Below are 12,590 nucleotides of genomic sequence, written 5' to 3' on the forward strand. Positions count from 1 at the left end.
TTGTTTCCCAGGCCTCTCAGTGACACACACATGTGCCAGCACTGACTTTTTATACAAATCTATTTATTTCAACTTAATCTTCTACTGCCAAAGCAGCTCCCAGAAAGGGTCCCTGTTGGTGGTGGGAGAGGGAGTGAGTGCCAGGGGAGATGGCAAGCCCTTTAGAGTGGGCTGCATGCTGGCTGTGGGCTCTGCTGAGCATGGGGCCATTTGCTTTTAATCAGGGCTTTCAGAGTGGGAGGCATTGGGTCGAGGTTGTGCACAGGGTGAGCTGTGGGGAGGCTGAAGCTGCTGTGCTAGAGGCTGTTGCACTGCTGGCCGGCCTGCCCTCCCTGCCCTGCTACTCTCCTCCGGCTCCCTGTCCCACCCCTGCCCTGGGATTTGAGCAGGGGCCCTCCAGTGTCTCCCACCAGGGTCCTGGTTGGGCTGAACCATGCCCCAGCTGGAAACAGCTCCTGGCTCTGGGCAGGGGGACACTGCTGGCACACAGCCCCTGCTCACCTCTGTGTGCCAGAACAGCCAGGGAGGGGCTCCCCTTCCCCGGAGCTCCCTGGCACCCTGCTCCTCCGCTACGGCGGGCGACTAGGAAAGCAGAAAGGGCGGTGTCCATCCCCGGAGGGCAGCGCGGGGGTCACTCGCAGGGGTCCCCGCTCTGTGCCCGCCGTGCCGCCTCACGCTCGCTCAGCAGGTAGGTGTCGATGAAGACGAAGAGCTCGTCGGGGCTGACCGGGGCGATGTAGCGCTCGCGGTCCGTGCCCGCCTTGTCCAGCAGCACCGCGTTGAAGTGCGAGCGTGTGAGGTGCAGGAAGCGCCTGCGGGTGCAAGGGGGTCGCTGCTCAGGGGGCTGAGCCTGCCCGCCTCTTGCAACCACGCTCAGGTCCTCCTGCAGCGGGGGCTCCCACCTCTTCCTCGAGGCTGTGAGCTCTGGGAAGCTCTGGTGACGCTGCATTCAGACTCGCAGGGGATCCCCCCACTGCACGAGCCCCTCTGGCACAGCAGAAAGGGGCTGTTCATGAACCCAGCTGCAACCTCATGCTTTGCCATTGCTAGAGGCATTCCCCTTCCCCGTCCCCTTGAATAGCCACCTGGCTCTGCAGGACAGCCCTACCTGAGCTCCTCGATGATGCCAAGGGACAGCCGGTGCTCCCGGATGCGTCCCACCTCGTGCGGGGGCTGCCCCACCAGCTCCACGGTGGTGACGTGCCGCAGGTCCAGCCCGCAGGCAGCTTGCTGTGGAGGGGGGCAGTGAGGGGGTGCTGGGTGTGCAGGTGGGGCGGGGGGTGGCAGGAAGCTCTGCTCACCTGCAGCATGGAGATCTGCATCTTGTAGTAGCGGTTAGAGGGGTCGGGGGCCGAGATGACCAAGAGGCGGCGTTTCTCGTGGAACTGGTCCAGCAGGCTGGCGGCCGAGCTCACATCCGTGTTGATCTGCATGGCTGGGGCACGATATGAGTGTGTGGGGAGGTGCCATCGTGCCCCCCGTCACCCCTCGGACCCGCCGGGCAGCATCCCCCAAAGCTCTGGGCATCGCCACGGGCGAGTCCTGCCCTGCCCACAGCGCTTACGGGCACAAAGGGGCTGGGAGCCTGTCCACTGCTGGCTGGACTGGCACACCCGCAGGGAGGTGCCCTGGCGCTCGTAGCCCCCGTCGCACAGGTACTCGCAGGTGGCGCCGTAGTTGTTGCCGTCGGAGGTGCAGGAGATGTACCCGTTCTGCGGAGGCTTCAGGACAGGGCAGCGCCTCACTGCAGAGGGAGAAGCGGCCTGAGGGCTGGGCGGTGGGTGCCCAGCAGCGAGGGCTGAGCAGGCCGGAGCTGGGGCGGCAGCGAGGGCCCGCGGCAGCGCTCTCACCGTGGACGCGGATGCTGAACTTGCAGCTGGCGCGGTTGTAAGCCTGGTCGTGGGCGGTGTAGCGGATCACATGCTCTCCTTCGGGGAACTCCGAGCCGGGCTCCGGGCCCCGCAGCATCACCCTGACCCGACAGACGGGTTTTTCCATCAGCACCCCGGGCAGCGGCACCCGGCACGGCCCCCAGCCCCCGCTGGCAGTGCCCGCAGCGCCGAGGCCCTCACCTCTTGATGACACCGTCAGCGGAGTCCCTCACGCGGGGAGGGTCCCAGTACACGGTGGCAGTCAGCTTGCCTGGCTCTGCTATGCGCTCCCGGGAGTCAGGACAGCGGATCTTGGGAGGCTCCAGATCTGCCCAGAGGGAGGAGAGGGATTCATGGAACCTGTGGATGCCTTGGCTGAGCTATGAGAGCGGTGTTGAACCACCCCAGGCACCTCGGAGCCACCCAGAACTGCTGTAAAGCCAGCGCTGAGCGCCCCAGTCCCGGGCTGGTGCCTGTGCTTCAGGGCTAATGGCACTGCGGGGACAGGGACAGGGGTCCCAAGGGAGAGAGGTGCAGGAAACGCCTGCAGACACCTGCAGACACACACGCCAGGCACGGGCGACGATCCCCTGCGTGCCCCAGCAGCGCGGGGGGAGAATTTACCTACACAGATTGGCTCGCTCCCGCTCCAGTGCCCATCCTCCATGCAGATGCGGCTCCGGTCGCCCTCAAGCTGGTAGCCGGGCTGGCAGGTGTAGTCACAGCGGGAATCCATCTGCACGCCTGCTGAGCACACGTAGGAGCCCCGCAGCACCGCTGGCAGCACGTGGCACCGGATTTCTGGGATGGAGAGAGCAGGGAGGGGAGGGAAGGGGCTGCCGGCCGTGTGGGTGGGCAGAGCACCCCGGGCTGGCCGCTGTGGGATGCTGGCAGGGCGAGGGCCGGGGACACTCACGTCGGCAGTACGCCATTCCCGACCAGTGGCGGCTGGGCAGGCACTGCACGGCACTGGGACCCACCAGGCGGTATCCGCGGGCGCAGCTCAGCTCGCAGCGTGTCCCCAGGCTGCTGCGGTAGGAGCTGCCCCGGGGCGAGTAGCAAGTGGCCTCTCCGCGGTGGATGTTGAGCGTGGCGCACCACTGCGGCACTGCGGGAGAGCAGGGAGGTGACGGAGGAATCTGCCGTGCCTCGGTTTCCCCACGAGGACACAAAGGATGGGTTGGGGGCTGTTACCTCGACGGTAATCCAGGGCGGGCTCAGAGGGGGGTTCTTCTGCGTACACCTCGTTGGTGTGACTCTCCAGGTAGTAGCCAGACCCTGGGAAGAAGGAAGAGACGAGCAGGCTGCAGGGCAGCTCATGGCTGCAAAACGTCCTGCAGCTGCCAACGAGTATTCCCAGCTCTGGGCAGAGCCTGGCCTTGGGGCTGCTGTCAAGGGTTAAAGTGGGCAGACGGGAGCCCAGTCCTCGATGGCATTGAGCTCGCTGGCACCAGCCGCAGACTAAACAGCGGCAGCCGCGGTTGTGGCAGGAAACGGGCGCTGGCGCGGAGTGGGCTGGCACCGACCCCCAGCTTCGTGCTGTCGGGAAGTCCTTCCACCCGCTCCCATGGCACTGCCACTGCCAAGGGGCATCCCCAGGGAAGGAAGAAACCTGCCCTTGCCTGCCCTTGCCTGCCCGTACCCTCACCCAGGAAGGGATGGCGAGCACGCTGCCCGGACGGGGGCTGCTGGGGGTGCAGCCCCTTGCCCGAGTTCCAGGGAAGGATGGAGCTGCTGGAGGGGTTCGGCCGGAGATGCTGGGTCCTCGCCAGCCGTGCTGCGCAGCGGGGCCCCGCGGATGGAGTGAGGACAGCCCCGCGCCATCCTTGCGGGCCGCCCTGTGCCCTTCATGGGCACGGTACTCGCCGGTGGGGAGGGGGCCGTGCAGGGGGAGAGGCTGGCGTCCTCCCCCGCGGCCCCTCGGCGCCTCGGCCGGCCGCGGCATTCCCCAGCACTGAGCTCACGTTTCCGCCGCGTTTCCGCCGGCCCCCGCCGGCGCTGCCCCCTCCTCGCCGCCCGCCCAGCGCACCGCGCTCCCCTGGGCACGGGGGGATGCTCGGCCTGGGCACCCCGGAAAGGCGGCAGCCCCGCCGCGCCTGCACCCGGTGTCCCCTTGTCCCTGCTCCGCGTTTGGGGAAGGGGATTTCCGCCGGGGCCAGCCCGAGCAGAAGCCCCGCAGTCACGGGGAGGAAACTCCATTACAAATCTTTCCAAAGTGAACTTCTGTGGAGCGGCTCTCCACCGCTCCCCACGAGCCCGCCCGTTTCTCAGCGCGTTTATCCAGCTGCCCTCTCACTCTGCCATGGTTCCTAGGGGGGCAGAGGAGAGGGACGGCACCGTGGGGATGTATCCGTGACCTGGGGAACGAAGCTGTTTCCGGGGGGCTGCCAAGACTCCCGCAGGGGCCCTGGGGACGGATTGCACCGTGTCCCCGCAGGCAGATGTGCCATTGAATGGTGATGTTTCCTTCCACTGCCAGTGCTGCCTTTTCCTCCTCACCTGGGGGCAGCTCAGCCCCGCTGCACAGGAGCATCCCCAGGAATGATGGCAGCGCGGCCAGGGGAGGGGATGGGAGCAGGGAAGGGGGAAATCTCCCCAAACAAGGCCCGTGACCTGGTCGCCCAGCTATGGGGCGGTCGGGAGCGTGGGCTCCGTCCAGCAAACATCTGCGGCCCCGCGGGAGCAGGGAGTCAGCGGGAAGCGGCCCTCCCGCAGGCGGGGGTGTGAGGAAGACAGGCCGGTTTTCTGCTCCTCCCTGGATGCCTGCCAGCACCCCCTCGGTTCCTCCCTGTACCCACAGCTCACCCGCACAGGCACCCCATTCCTCAGACACCGATGCTCTCCCGGCATCGCCGTTCCCGGGCACCCTCCATCCCTTCCCACCAGGAGCCCTCAACAGGAGCAGAACCGCGCAGGCTGCCACCCCCAGGAGCCCGCGGTGCCCGCACACCCCGCACTCACCTTCGTGCCACGTGGATGACACCAGCCTGGCAAGGACCAGCAGCAGGACGGGGGCTGTCATGCCGGGCAGCCGGGGGGGTGCGCTGGGCAGCCCACCCGCCGTGCTGGGGCCGGGAGCAGCCGCGGGCCCTGGCGAGGATGGAGAGGAGCTGGAGGCAGGGTGACGGCCCCCTCTGCAGCCCTGTCACCACACAGATGTCTGTCGCTCCTGCCTGGCCTCTCCGCTTGTGCTGAGCAAACTTACTTTCCCCCGTGGCTGCCCATCCCAAACATTCAAAAGCCGTGAGTCAGGCCCAAAACGATGAGATTGTAAAAAATAATAAATCTCAGGATCGCCCGTTTTCCTACGCGTCTCCTGCTTCTCCGGGGCTTTAAAAGGTTGTAAGAGGCTTTCTTCTGTGAGCAGAAGAGCCAGGAGCCTGTTTGGACACAGGAGAGAGCCAAGCTGAGCCTGTGCCAGCCCTGACGGGCTCCGGGAACGCGGGGCCTGCAGGGGCGAGCAGCAAACCGCAGGAGCCAGGTCCCCTTTCCCACCTCCTGCCGGAGGGAGGGAGAGAGGGAGGGAGGGGGAGACCCCGCTGCAGACGGAAGGCTCCGAGCCCGCTGCCGAGAAAAGCGCTTCCAGCTGGGATCTGTTCCCTGCCGCAGCCCGGCCCACCGAGGCACAGGGACCGCAGCGCTTTGTCAGGGGCCGCTGGGGTCGGGCAGGCCGGGCAGGAGCCGGGGCCGCCCGGGCCGGGGCTCCGCGGGGCAGGGAGAAGCGAGGGATGGGCTGGCACGGACAGGTAGGAGCGCTCGCGTGGGGTGTGCCGGGGGACGCGCTGCTGGTTTAATGGGCTAATTAATTATGTGGCGGCCAGGCTGGGAGTGCGCTAATTAATGACTGTCCCGGGCAGGAGAGGGCAGCCGGGAGGGGCTGCTTCTGCCGGGGTGGGGAGCCCGCAGCCCCCGCAGCCCGGGGACACCCCCGGGACAGCCCCGGCAGGGCTCAGCCCGCGGAGCGCAGGAAGCCCAGGGTGCTGTAGTGCCATGTGCCGTGCAGCGGGGTGGCAGTCCCGTTGGATACCTGGACACGCGGTGGGGCACGGCAGGGCTGGAGCAGGAGAGCAGGGACTGGCGCTGGCTGGCACCGCGCAGGAGGTGGCACGGGACAGGCAGGGGGTGGCCCCGGGGAGGCAGGGAATGATGGCATGGGTCGGGCAAGGGGTGGCACAGGGTGGCACGGGATAGGCTGGAGGTGGCAGTGGGTGGTGCCAAGCAGGTAGGAGTGGCAGGAGGCAAGCAGGAGATGACACCGGCAGACGGTGGCATGGGACAGGCAGGGGGTGGCACTGGAGAGAGGGTGACACGGGCTAAGCAGGGAGTGGCACTGGACACAGGTGGTAGAGATAGGTACGGGGTGGCACAGGCTAGGCATGAACGGGTTATGACAGGGGACAAGCAGGAGGCGACACCAGACAAGGGGGTGTCACAGGACAGAGGGTGATAAGGGACACGGGGTGACAGGACAGGGGGTCACAGGGGACAGAGGTGTCACAGGACAGGGGTGTCGTACAACGGGGGTGTCATACGACAGGGCGTAGCCCCGGACAGGAGGTCACAGCGGACAGGGGGTGACAGTGGACAGGGTGCGATAGGACAGGAGGTGACAGTGGACAGGGTGTGATAGTGGATAGGGGATGTTATAGGACAGGGGGTGACAGTGGACAGGGTGTGATAGTGGATAGGGGATGTTATAGGACAAGGGGTGACAGTGGACAGGGGCTGTCACAGGACAGAGGCGGCCCCGGACAGGGGACAGGGGTGGCCGGGGCGCCCTCTGCGGGAGGAGAGGGGAAGAGCACGACGCCGGCCGGCGCGCTCGGCCATTTCCGTGAGCGCTCGGTCCCCTCCGGTGGAGGGCGTGTCGCGAGGCCCCGCCCCGGGGCGTGTCGCGAGGCCCCGCCCCGCCCGTCCCGCAGCCGCCCCGTGTCGGCCATGGCGTCCCCGTCGCGGCGGCTGCAGACCAAGCCGGTGATCACCTGCCTCAAGAGCGTCCTGCTCACCTACACCTTCGTCTTCTGGGTGAGTGCCCGCCCTTTCCCCCGCCACCCGTCGCGGCTGCGCCGCCCTGTCGCGATAGTCGCGAGCCACCGCGGCTTTCCCCTCTCCCCACCAGGTGTCGGGCATTGTGCTGCTGGCCGTGGGCATCTGGGGTAGGGTGAGCCTGGCCGTCTACTTCTCCCTGTTGGACGAGAAAGCCACCAATGTCCCGTTCGTGCTGGTGGGCGCTGGCACCGTCGTTGTCCTCCTGGGCACCTTCGGCTGCTTCGCCACCTGCCGCGGCAGCACCTGGATGCTCAAGCTGGTGGGTGGCCTGGGACAGGGCGGGATGGAGCCCCCTCCTCTCCTGATCCATCCCGACCCGTCCTGATCCATCCCGAAACACCCCATCCTACTCCTGTCTGGTCCCATCCCTACCCTGCCCCGTCCCGTCCTGTCCTACCCCATCCTTTCCTCCTCCACTCTCCCCTCCTGTCCCATCCCATCCTGTCCTACCCCATCCCATCCCCTCCCATCCCATCCTTTCTGCCCGCAGTATGCCATGCTCCTGTCCCTCATCTTCCTCATCGTCCTGGTGGCCGCCATCGTGGGGTTCGTCTTCAGGCACGAGGTGAGTCTGGGTGGCCACTGCCGTGTCCCAGTGCTGCAGAGTGAGTTTGATGCTGCTTTTACCCCAGTGCAGTCGCAGATGTCACCGAGGGACAGAGGGGCTGCCTGGCGGCAGTGCTTAGTTTAGTAAAGACAGGGTTAAACCAGCACAAAGAGCAGCTTGGTCCCTGTAAGGACCCAGAAGGACCAGCCTGGGTGCAGGGTCAGTCCAGCACAGCACATTGTCCCTCCATCAGAGCAGGCAGAGTAGCCCTGGACTGTAATTTCTGGCTTTGGTCTATCTTCTGCAATAATTTCAGTAATTAGAGCTCCTGGGAGGGTTTCTGTGCCTGCTTGGGAGGGAGCTGGCACGGTGCATGTCCTTGTTATTACAGGCAGCATCCCTGCTGCCACAGTGCATCCAGCCTGCCCTCTAATACAGCCTCTAATTGCCTGGTGCTGGGAAATGTCTGCTGGCCACGGCCGGAGTCACTGCTGCCATCCCTGAGCGGTGACTAACGCGGGACAGGGGCCTGAGGGCAGGAGGGACAGCACGGCCCTGACACCTCTGTCCTACAGATAAAGACAAGCTTTGAGAGTAACCTGGACCTGGCCTTGAAGGACTACAACGTGACTGCAGATCCTCACAGCGAGGCCGTGGACACCATCCAGAGAACGGTGAGAGCCCCAGGTGGGCATGGCCGAGAGCCCCAGGTGGGCATGGCCGAGAGCCCCAGGTGGGAAAGGGTGAGAGCCCTGGGCTGGCAGCAGGTGGGAATGCTGCCCTGGCCCAGGGTGTCCCCTGTGACCTCTGTGGCACCAGCATCCCTGTTTTGGAATTTGGCAGATGCTGGGTGAGATGGGGAGAGCCATGGCAGTGGTGGTGGGAGCAGGGGTCAGTTCCCTGTGTGACCAGGCTCCCCAAATGTGCTTCCACTCCAGCTGCACTGCTGTGGAGTGCAGAACTATTCTGACTGGGAGAGGACTGAGTACTTCAGCCAGAGGGGCATCCCCCGCAGCTGCTGCAAGAACCAGAACGACTGCTCGGAGGAAGATCTGAAAGACCCAAACAAGGCCCAGCTGAAAGTGTTTGTGAACGTAAGTTAAGCTCAGAAAAATCTGCCTGCTGGTCCTGGAGATGGGAAGGGCAGAGATGGGTGTGTGGAGTAGGGCTCGTCTGTCCCTGGCAGGCTGGAAAGGAGAACTGCTCTATCAATGCTGATGTTCAGTGGCCCAGGGACTCCCCTGGAGTGGGTAAGGGTATGGAATCCTCCCTTCTGTCTGAGGTTCCCTCACTCCTTCCTTCGAGATCAGGGCCCAGCCAGACCCAAGCACTGGCCTTTGGGGATGTGTGTTTTGAAGAGCAGGTGAGTAAGGAAGCAGCTTCCCAATAAAGTTTGTTTCGGCAGTGGTGACATCTCCCTTGGGTGCAAAGTCCTGGCCCGGTGGTGAGGGCGTGTGACCTCATCCACAGGGATGGTTGGGTGATGCAAGGGCTCCTCTGATGAGTCACCTGGCTCAGGCTGGGAGCAGCCCAAGGGCAGAGCTCCCCTTGATAATGCATCTGGGCTGGGAGACTGGAAATGGCTTTGCTGAGGCCTGGCAGGAGGGGTCAGCCAGGGCCCCCCTGCTGCCAGCACAGGAGCATCTTCCCCTGGAGCTGTGGGTGCTCTGGGGAGGAGCTGGTCTGTGCTCCTGGGGGTGGAAAGCCCTGGATCCACGTGCTTGCTTTGCTTCCTCTGCAGGGTTGTTTTTTCCTGGTAACGTCAACAATGGAGTCCAAGATGAGCGTTGTGGCCGGGATCTCCTTTGGCATCGCCTGTTTCCAGGTGAGCCTCCCTTGTCTGGCTCGGGAGGAGGGCAGAGTGAAGCCAGCACGTCTCCAGAGGGGTTTAATTTCAGTGCAAAGTCTGGTGTGTACAAAAGGTTGGTTTCAGTCAGGGAGGAGCAGCTACTCTGTGAATTCCTCTTGGATTCAGCCTGACTGCTGTGCAGGCTCCAGTCTCTTACACCCAGGGCTGAAGCCCCAGCTCTGTTTCCTTGAGCCCAGGTTTATTTGGGAAGATCCCCTCCCTGAAACAACAGACTCCAAGAAAAAAACAACAGAGATGGACAAACTCTCTGCTCCTGCTGTTGGCAGGGATCAGATCTGAGCCCTTCCTTTTCCTACCCACCTACACTGTTATCAGGGGGTGTTTGGCATCGCTCCTGCGTGGTGAGGTCACCGTGAATGCCAGTGTGGCACCACTTGTGCTGGTGGCTGACCACCCTACCCTGCCCTATGTCCTCTCCTGCAATGTCTCCTTCACTTTGCCATGCAGGGCACTCCCTGCAGCAGCAGCAGCAGCAGCAGCAGCAGCAGCAGCAGCAGCAGAGTGCTGGCCAGCCCCAGCTCCAGAGCTTTTTCCCGGCAGGAAGCAGGATGCCCCCGCCCCCAGGGCGGCTGACGCCACGCTGGGCTTTCCCGAGGTGCTGAGGGCTTTCCGATGGCTGCAGGATGTGCAGCTGGCCCCCCTCCAGCTGCACTGGGCAGGCTTGCTGGGCTCTGGGGCTGAGCAGCCAGCCCTGACTTCGGAGTGGCTCAGATCCTGCCTCCCCTTGGCCCGGCAGCCAGCGGCCGTGGTGTGAGTGTCTGGGTGCTGCTGGCCAGGACTGCAGGCTGGGGAGCCGGATCCTGCTGAGATACTCAGCTGTGTGAGCTTGTCCCCGTGTGTTTTCTGTACCAGATGGACTGAACTGGGGAGAGGTGGGAGCCTGCAGCTCGTGGTACTGAGTGCTTCGGGAGAGCCCGAGAGCCAGAGCTGCTCTGCTGTGCCTGCTGCTCATCCCACTCCTCTCCAGCTGGGCTGGGCTGGCTCTGGGCTCACTGAGATGTGCCTGATACATGAGTGGTGAACTGCACACACACTCCAAGCTGCAGCATTATCTCAGCTGATGGCAGGATTGGGAATTGTAACCAGTTCCTGGCTTTTATTGCCCCTTTGACAAGCTTGGCTGGGTCACGCCTCTGACAGGGGCCCATTGTGCTGATGTGCCTCTAACTTGGCTTGTGGAGGTCAGAGTCATGCAGGACCTGGCCCTGGAGTCTGCACAGGTGCTGGGAGGCTGTGCTGTGACAACAGAGCACGTGTGGTAGCAGTACCTTCCTGATGTGAGAGCAGCAGCCTTGCTTCCCCAGTGTCCTTGCAGCAGGGAGAGGTGCTGCCATCTCTGGGGACTGTGTAGTTGGCTGTGACGTTCCTGGTGCCTGTGTAATCTCTGCAATTACCATAAAACAGTCGATGCTTCACAAAGCAACTTGTAACAGGATGGGACCTGGAGGATCTCTTGTGAGGAGCTTGTGTAGTTGGTGCTGCCAGCATCCTGTGCTTCAGCCACTTTGGGTGGTTCTGAAGCAGGGTGCAGCCCTTGTTGTGGTTTGTAAAGCCCACTGTCCATCCTTGGATTTCATAAAACCCTGGATCAATTTGTCAGGTTTTCTCCTGAAAGCACCTCTCCCTGGTTTTGGCTGCCTCTGACGTGTGGGGTTTGTTTTTTCTCTTTTTCAGTTGATTGGCATCATCCTCTCCTGCTGCCTGTCCCGGTACATCACCAACAATCAGTATGAGATGGTGTAGCTGGCCCCCAGCACTCTGCCTGTGGCTGGGTATGTCTGTAAGCCTGGGGGCTGCCTCTGCCCACCTGGCTGCTGCTGGTCACCCATGGGGTGGGGGTACCACATGGAGGGGGTTTAGGGTTAGAGGGCACCTGCAAGACCAGGTCTGCCGTGTCATTTCACCCCGTGTCATTTCAGCCTGTGTATAAATCCCTATAAATCCATCCTGTCTGCTGACACTCTGCTGTGTGCATTGCAGGGAATGGCTGGGGAGGATGCTTCCACATCAGGTTTTCCTCTGGATGCCACATCCTGAAATCTTGCTTTGAACTGACTGATCTTCTCAACTAGCTCATAGGAAGGAGTGCAGCAGCTGTCCTGGTGCACTCAGGGCCTTGTCCTGACACTACTCTGCTGTGCCACTGCCTGGGATAATAATTGCTGGGCTGTGGTGGCTGCAGCCCCCAGCTCCTGCCCCAAGTGCCACACTGTGCTGGTTCAGCACAGCTCCCAGGTGTCCCAGTGCTCATCTTCAGTGCCTCCACTGGGAAAGAGATGCTTCCCCTTGCCTCGGGCAGCCCCTTGACATCCCCTCACTCTCCAGACACAGCTCTTGAGACAGGGCTGTTCAAACACAGTCCTGCCTGCCTGAAGCCTTGGCTCAGCAAGGTTGTTGCCAAGCTGTCTCCTCCCTCCCCTGGGTTTTATATACTTTTTTATAGTTGTACTTCCTTAAGGACGGGCTGTAGTGGTTCTCTGTAAGCTGTAGTGAGGTTTGGTGATGTAGCTCCTGGTGCCTTTACCTTGGTAGGTGTCCTTGCACCGATTCAGCTGTGACTTGATTGTCAGTATTATATGCTGCTTCAACTCATTTTATGTATTGAGTAGAATTCTTTTTGTCCTCAGACACAATAAATATTAAGATATTTTACTCTATGAAACCTCCTTGACTTTTCTTTCCGTGTCCTGGAAATTCCTCTGCTTGAAGAGCAGCAAGTCCCCTGGGGGCTGATCTGCTCACTCTGGGCCAGCCAGGAACCTCTGGCCATTGCAGTTTGCATTCCTCCAACGTGCACTGGTGCACTTCTGCTTGCAAATAATTCTGTAATTGAATTTTCTTCATAACAGTGGTTGTGTAACAGTGCTGGAGCAGAGGGCCTGGAGCACCCCAGCCCAGGAGCAGGGTGGGTAACTTCAGCCCAGTGTGAGCCATCCTTGGCCTGCTGGCAGCTGGCTTGGAGCAGAGGGCAGGGCAGTGCCAGGCCCCAGCTGCTCCCCAGGGCAAGAAATGTGGATTTAAGCTTTTAAATTCATTTGTGAGTGCTCGTTTTTGGGCTGTTTTGTCAGCAAGCCTCTGCCTTTGTGAGCCTGGTGCTGCAGTGAAGCACTCCTCTGCCAAGCTTGGGGGATTTTTGGGTCTCAGGCACTGAACTCAGACGAGCTGTGTCTGGCTGCATGTGGGGCTGCCTGTCCTGTTCCTAGGGAGGAGGCAGGTGTAACCAGGGCACTGAAGCCACCACCAGCAGTGGTGG

At 62.6% G+C, this 12,590-nt stretch overlaps 2 protein-coding genes across 3 annotated transcripts; one reads left to right on the plus strand and one right to left on the minus strand.

Moving 5' to 3' along the window:
- Nucleotides 1-42: 42 nt before the first annotated feature.
- Nucleotides 43-6,682, minus strand: SRPX2 (sushi repeat containing protein X-linked 2). Of its 2 annotated transcripts, none has more exons than XM_050974371.1 (11): nt 5,899-6,682; nt 4,833-5,251; nt 3,066-3,149; nt 2,788-2,979; nt 2,496-2,672; nt 2,073-2,199; nt 1,851-1,972; nt 1,565-1,744; nt 1,302-1,435; nt 1,109-1,230; nt 43-812 (listed from the first exon to the last, which is right to left on the minus strand). In XM_050974371.1, the coding sequence occupies exons 2-11, from the start codon at nt 4,891-4,893 to the stop codon at nt 632-634; spliced, it is 1,380 nt and encodes a 459-aa protein (XP_050830328.1). In that variant the 5' UTR covers nt 4,894-5,251; nt 5,899-6,682; the 3' UTR covers nt 43-631. The 2 variants fall into 2 exon arrangements, with proteins under 2 accessions (XP_050830328.1, XP_050830327.1); XM_050974370.1 differs by lacking the exon at nt 5,899-6,682 and adding an exon at nt 5,367-5,874.
- A 70-nt stretch (nt 6,683-6,752) lies between these two features.
- TSPAN6 (tetraspanin 6) lies at nt 6,753-11,999 on the plus strand. The gene is made up of 8 exons (XM_009090436.4): nt 6,753-6,896; nt 6,991-7,179; nt 7,411-7,485; nt 8,043-8,141; nt 8,406-8,561; nt 9,209-9,292; nt 11,012-11,109; nt 11,318-11,999. The coding sequence occupies exons 1-7, from the start codon at nt 6,810-6,812 to the stop codon at nt 11,078-11,080; spliced, it is 759 nt and encodes a 252-aa protein (XP_009088684.1). The 5' UTR covers nt 6,753-6,809; the 3' UTR covers nt 11,081-11,109; nt 11,318-11,999.
- Nucleotides 12,000-12,590: the final 591 nt, after the last annotated feature.

This window comes from Serinus canaria, chromosome 4A, assembly GCF_022539315.1.
Source record: "Serinus canaria isolate serCan28SL12 chromosome 4A, serCan2020, whole genome shotgun sequence".
NCBI classification, from domain to species: Eukaryota; Metazoa; Chordata; class Aves; order Passeriformes; family Fringillidae; genus Serinus; species Serinus canaria.

Excerpts from the sequence above, each read along its gene's own strand:
- TSPAN6 (XM_009090436.4), top strand. The coding sequence starts at position 6,810 with ATGGCGTCCCCGTCGCGGCGGCTGCAGACCAAGCCGGTGATCACCTGC. Across the intron at positions 8,142-8,405 it reads TGGACACCATCCAGAGAACG|CTGCACTGCTGTGGAGTGCA; the intron begins GTGAGAGCCCCA and ends CTTCCACTCCAG. Across the intron at positions 8,562-9,208 it reads AGCTGAAAGTGTTTGTGAAC|GGTTGTTTTTTCCTGGTAAC; the intron begins GTAAGTTAAGCT and ends CTTCCTCTGCAG.
- SRPX2 (XM_050974371.1), bottom strand. The coding sequence starts at position 4,893 with ATGACAGCCCCCGTCCTGCTGCTGGTCCTTGCCAGGCTGGTGTCATCC. Across the intron at positions 2,200-2,495 it reads GAGCGAGCCAATCTGTGTAG|ATCTGGAGCCTCCCAAGATC; the intron begins GTAAATTCTCCC and ends CCCTCTGGGCAG. Across the intron at positions 813-1,108 it reads GGCATCATCGAGGAGCTCAG|GCGCTTCCTGCACCTCACAC; the intron begins GTAGGGCTGTCC and ends TTGCACCCGCAG.